Raw genomic sequence first — 4,286 nt, forward strand, 5'->3', positions numbered from 1 at the left:
TCCCTTCCTTATAAAACCGATTCTTGGTTAGCCACAAAACTGAAAAAAATCAAACTGACTTTCACTCCTAGCACCCACCACAAACTTCTGAAAATCAAGATGGCTCCTCGAAGCATCGAAATTAAGTTTTCATGAGAGGATGCCAACCAGAAGTTACGAAAGATGTGAGATCTTAATAAACAATCAAACAAGCCTCCAACAACTCTTTGCAACTTAAGAAATCATCTAATATCTTAAAATTGACAAAATGTTGTTATATTGCAACACAAATATATTCAAGAATAGGTTGAAGCCTCTAGAAGAATAACTTGTTCATTGCTTCCCAAATCTGACACTCAATCACCATTGTTTAGTCCAAATCATGTGAGTTCTTCCAATTTAAAAGTCAGTCCCAAATGGTCTTAAATGGGTCAACAAATACTACCATCACAAAGAAGATCAATATTAATGTTGAGAGATTGGGGCAGAATCTCTTTATTTAGTTTATATTTCCACAATAGATATGAAGATACATTATGCTTACAAAAAAACACACCTTACGTTAGATGGGATCAATTATTTAGCTAAATTAGCCTTATGAGGAATGAAGTCATTGTAGAACTCCAATAGAATATTTTGGCTTTTTGGGGGTCGAAACCTTCCAAAACGTCTTCCAACATTTTGTAATTGAATTCACATTGGAAGACGAAGCATCATTCACTTGAGCAATTTAATTCCTAAAAAGATAAGAACATTTAACAAAAAAATACTCCTTGTTTGTTAAGGTTCTAAATGATTTTATTGTTATACCTATACCTTGGAGTTATATTCAGAGGATCACTTTAATATCATCTTGAAGAAAGTTTGTTTGAATAAGATGATCATTCTAATGATTCACGTTCATAATAAGACGGACAACATTATAGTTTTTTTAGTACATGGGACACAAAAGATGGAAACCAACCATCATCATAATAGATTCAAGGATTACTAGAGATATATGCAATTCACGCATCACTAATCCATCAATAATAACCTTTTTTAAACAATTCTTGACCTCACATGATACTACACCATTCATATGATGAGTTATACCTAAAATCTTTATTAATTTTATTGTTAGTTTTGAAATACTTACCTTGAAGTACCATTGTGAGAAGGTCGTTTGGTCTCTTATACTGTGCTATATGTATATCCCTAAACCAAAGGCTGCTCATTTTCTTTTATAGGATACATATGAGGCCAAAATGAAGGGTGACCTTTGCTATTTATAGAATTTTAATGGATCTTGAATAAGCTTATACTTGGTTGACTATGGGTCTGACTTTAGGCTTGGGCTATTTGGATCTAACCCAATCCCTTTTTATATGCTCACCAAATTATTACGCTTGGCCCAATCTATTTTTAGTGAAGTTGACCTAAACCAGCTTCACATCCAATGCCATGTGACATTATTTGATTGGACTAGCTAACATCCCAGATTGGATCAATTCTTACATGAGTGTCATTGTTTTATTTGCTGACTTTTCATATCTTTTGAAGTAAGTTGATCACATGCCTAACTTTGTAGTGGTCTCAAATTTACCACACATATTTCTTTCATTAATTAAGATTAATGACGTGACAATTTATAATTGATTAAAATTTCTTATTCAACCATATTTTTATATCTAAACCTTTCATTTTTTTTTTCTTTTGAAAGACTGGACCTTACATTTTTTGCTTAAATAATATTTTTGGTCCATAAACTTGTATGAAAGTAACATTTTAGTTCCTATACTTTTGTTTGTAACGATTTAGTCATTATACTTTCAAATTTATAACAATCTAGTCATTAAACTTCAATAACTAACAATTTTGTCCTTGTATCTTATGTATTGCAATAATTTATTTCCTATTGTAAAAAATATTACTAAGATTTAGAAAAATTTCTCACACATGTAGATAAATTGATTGAACATCAAATTTATTTATAAATTATAAATGCCAGGTCATTACCAAGACTGTGATTTTGACACTTAATTTTAATGAGACTTTTTATGATAAAAACTAAGTTGTTTAAAGTTTTACAATATAAAGATTAAATTGTTATCTATTCAAGTTTATATACTAAATTATTATAAATTTAAAAATATATGAACTAAATTGTTAGTTTCACTTTGGTCAAAATTTAAACCCAAAAATATTTTGGGTCAAAATAGGAATTGCTGGCATACTCCATTTTCTAATCTCAATTTCGAAATTCGTGATTCTCTTTGCTCCATCAAGGGGAAGCATTCTCTTGCTCCACAGTCCCAAAGCGGAACCTGGAATCAAATTCTAGGTATTAATTTTCCCTTAATTTTCTCCCATTTTTCCTTTCATTTCTGTGTAGGGTTCTTCAATTTTTCAATCCTACCGCGACTGAAACATTTATCAAGAATATTGATTTTCATGTTTTATAGTCTTAAATTTGCTTAATTGCTCCCTGTTTGGCTTCCGAGAGAAACGAGAAACGAGAATTCGAATTGTTTCAATTGAACTTAAAATTTCTCCCATTATCTAACCCCTGCCGTTTTGTTTGTCATTTTCTATGAATTTTGTTAAGATTTTAACCTTTGTTATCTTTGTTTGAGGGAATTTTTTTCTGTCTAGTAAATCTCACCTAAAGTTTAGTGGAAAGGTGGATTTTGTTTCTGAAATTTAATATATGTGTTTGCTGCTTATTGTCGTTATTGTTCAACATCAAATTAGAACTTCAATCCTCTGTTTTTGTATTCAAACCCCCCTTCATATTATAGGCATTACTCGATTTATACTGATTAAAACAGCTTTTTTGCACCATTTAATGATAATTGGTCTCTTGTGAAGTCTTGGGTCATTTTTTTGGGCAAATTGCAAAAACCACTCCTAAAGTAGGGTGATAGTTGCAATTGATGCCCTCAAACTTTCAATGGTAAAAAATTGAGCTCTTAACTTATACAAGTATTAAAATTGGACCTTCAAACTTACATGATTGTAGAAATGGTAACAATTATTTAAGTTTGATGGTTCAATTTTTATCATTTACGGTACAATTTCTACAACAATTGTAAGTTTGAGGGTCCAATATTAACACTTGTAGAAGTTTGAAGGCCCATTTTTTACGATTGAAAGTTTGAGGGTATAATTACAACTATCATTATACTTAAAGGGTGATTTTTGCAATTTGCCCTTTTTTCACAACATTGCCAAATTTCAGCCTTTCTGTTCTATATAAAAGTAACTTATCAGTTTTCTGTTACCGCAAAATATTCTTTAATGATCTCAGGTTCTCAATATTTTATCCAGCCATATAGGAACTGAAATTTTGAATGGCACAGTCTGCAAGTTTAGTCCATACTAGCCTCCTAAATTATGGCTTTACTCCCAAATATTGGAGATATGATATGACTAAATCACGACCATCCCCTCGTAGTGTTCGTATCAAAGCTGTGCAAGATACCAGTGGTCCTCGTAGGTTAGTTGATATCATTAGACTCGTGCCTGAGCTCTCGAGAAATTACTTTCGAAGTCCTTCAAGGAGGGCCCTTTTTGGAGGAATCTCATTGTTAGGTGGCTTTTATGTGGCACAGACTATATCATTGTCATTTGGAGCTTTAGGAGTAAATGATGTGATTGCTGCTGTGGTATGTGTTCTCCTTACCGAGTACGTTACTCGATTTTATTATAGTCGACCAAAGGTAACTTTCCCCATTGCTCTACTAAACAACTTCAAAATGGGATTCACTTATGGTCTTTTCATTGATGCCTTCAAACTTGCTAGTTAACAGCACTTGGTGAAACCATTCTGGTGGTAGCTAGCATTTACATTTTAAAGTCCTTTGCACAATAATTTTTGTATATATCTTTAAAGCTTGTTCTAATTGTTTTAGATGAACTATTTTCCCTTCTTTATATATTTCTTCTGTATATTTTCATCTGACAGTTACATTGAAGAATTAAATGTTCTATTCACCCTCAGATGCTATAGTAACAGATTTGAATGTAATTGAGAACTTTTAAGAGTGTAGTTCTTGTTCATGTATTGAATGCATCCCTGTCAATGGAGAATTGTTTGATTGAACTGCTTCTTTCCAAAAGCTGTAATGAGAATGAGATAAATGTTGTACTTGTGCATTTTGTTGGTTTTCTATAGGAATTATAGAATTGAAATATAGTATTAAATAGATGAAAACACAGTACAATATCTAAGTCCCGAAAAATTATTGAATGAAGTCACTATAATGTGGCTACCCTAATAACGAACTCTTACGTACAAATTCCTAGTTTATGATTATTACACCCTT

At 31.7% G+C, this 4,286-nt stretch overlaps 1 protein-coding gene across 2 annotated transcripts; it reads left to right on the plus strand.

Annotated features, from left to right (window-relative positions):
- The first annotated feature begins 2,160 nt into the window (after positions 1-2,160).
- NPQ6 (YCF20-like protein (DUF565)) lies at positions 2,161-4,063 on the plus strand. Of its 2 annotated transcripts, none has more exons than XM_039018840.2 (2): positions 2,161-2,302; positions 3,289-4,063. In XM_039018840.2, the coding sequence occupies exon 2, from the start codon at positions 3,312-3,314 to the stop codon at positions 3,765-3,767; it is 456 nt and encodes a 151-aa protein (XP_038874768.1). In that variant the 5' UTR covers positions 2,161-2,302; positions 3,289-3,311; the 3' UTR covers positions 3,768-4,063. The 2 variants fall into 2 exon arrangements, with proteins under 2 accessions (XP_038874768.1, XP_038874767.1); XM_039018839.2 differs by having other exon boundaries at positions 2,164-2,302; positions 3,269-4,063.
- The last annotated feature ends 223 nt before the right edge of the window (positions 4,064-4,286 follow it).

Source organism: Benincasa hispida, chromosome 12, assembly GCF_027475165.1.
Source record: "Benincasa hispida cultivar pf3 chromosome 12, pf3_genome.v1.1, whole genome shotgun sequence".
Lineage (NCBI taxonomy): Eukaryota > Viridiplantae > Streptophyta > Magnoliopsida > Cucurbitales > Cucurbitaceae > Benincasa > Benincasa hispida.

Coding starts and splice junctions, on each gene's coding strand:
- NPQ6 (XM_039018840.2), top strand. CDS start 3,312: ATGGCACAGTCTGCAAGTTTAGTCCATACTAGCCTCCTAAATTATGGC.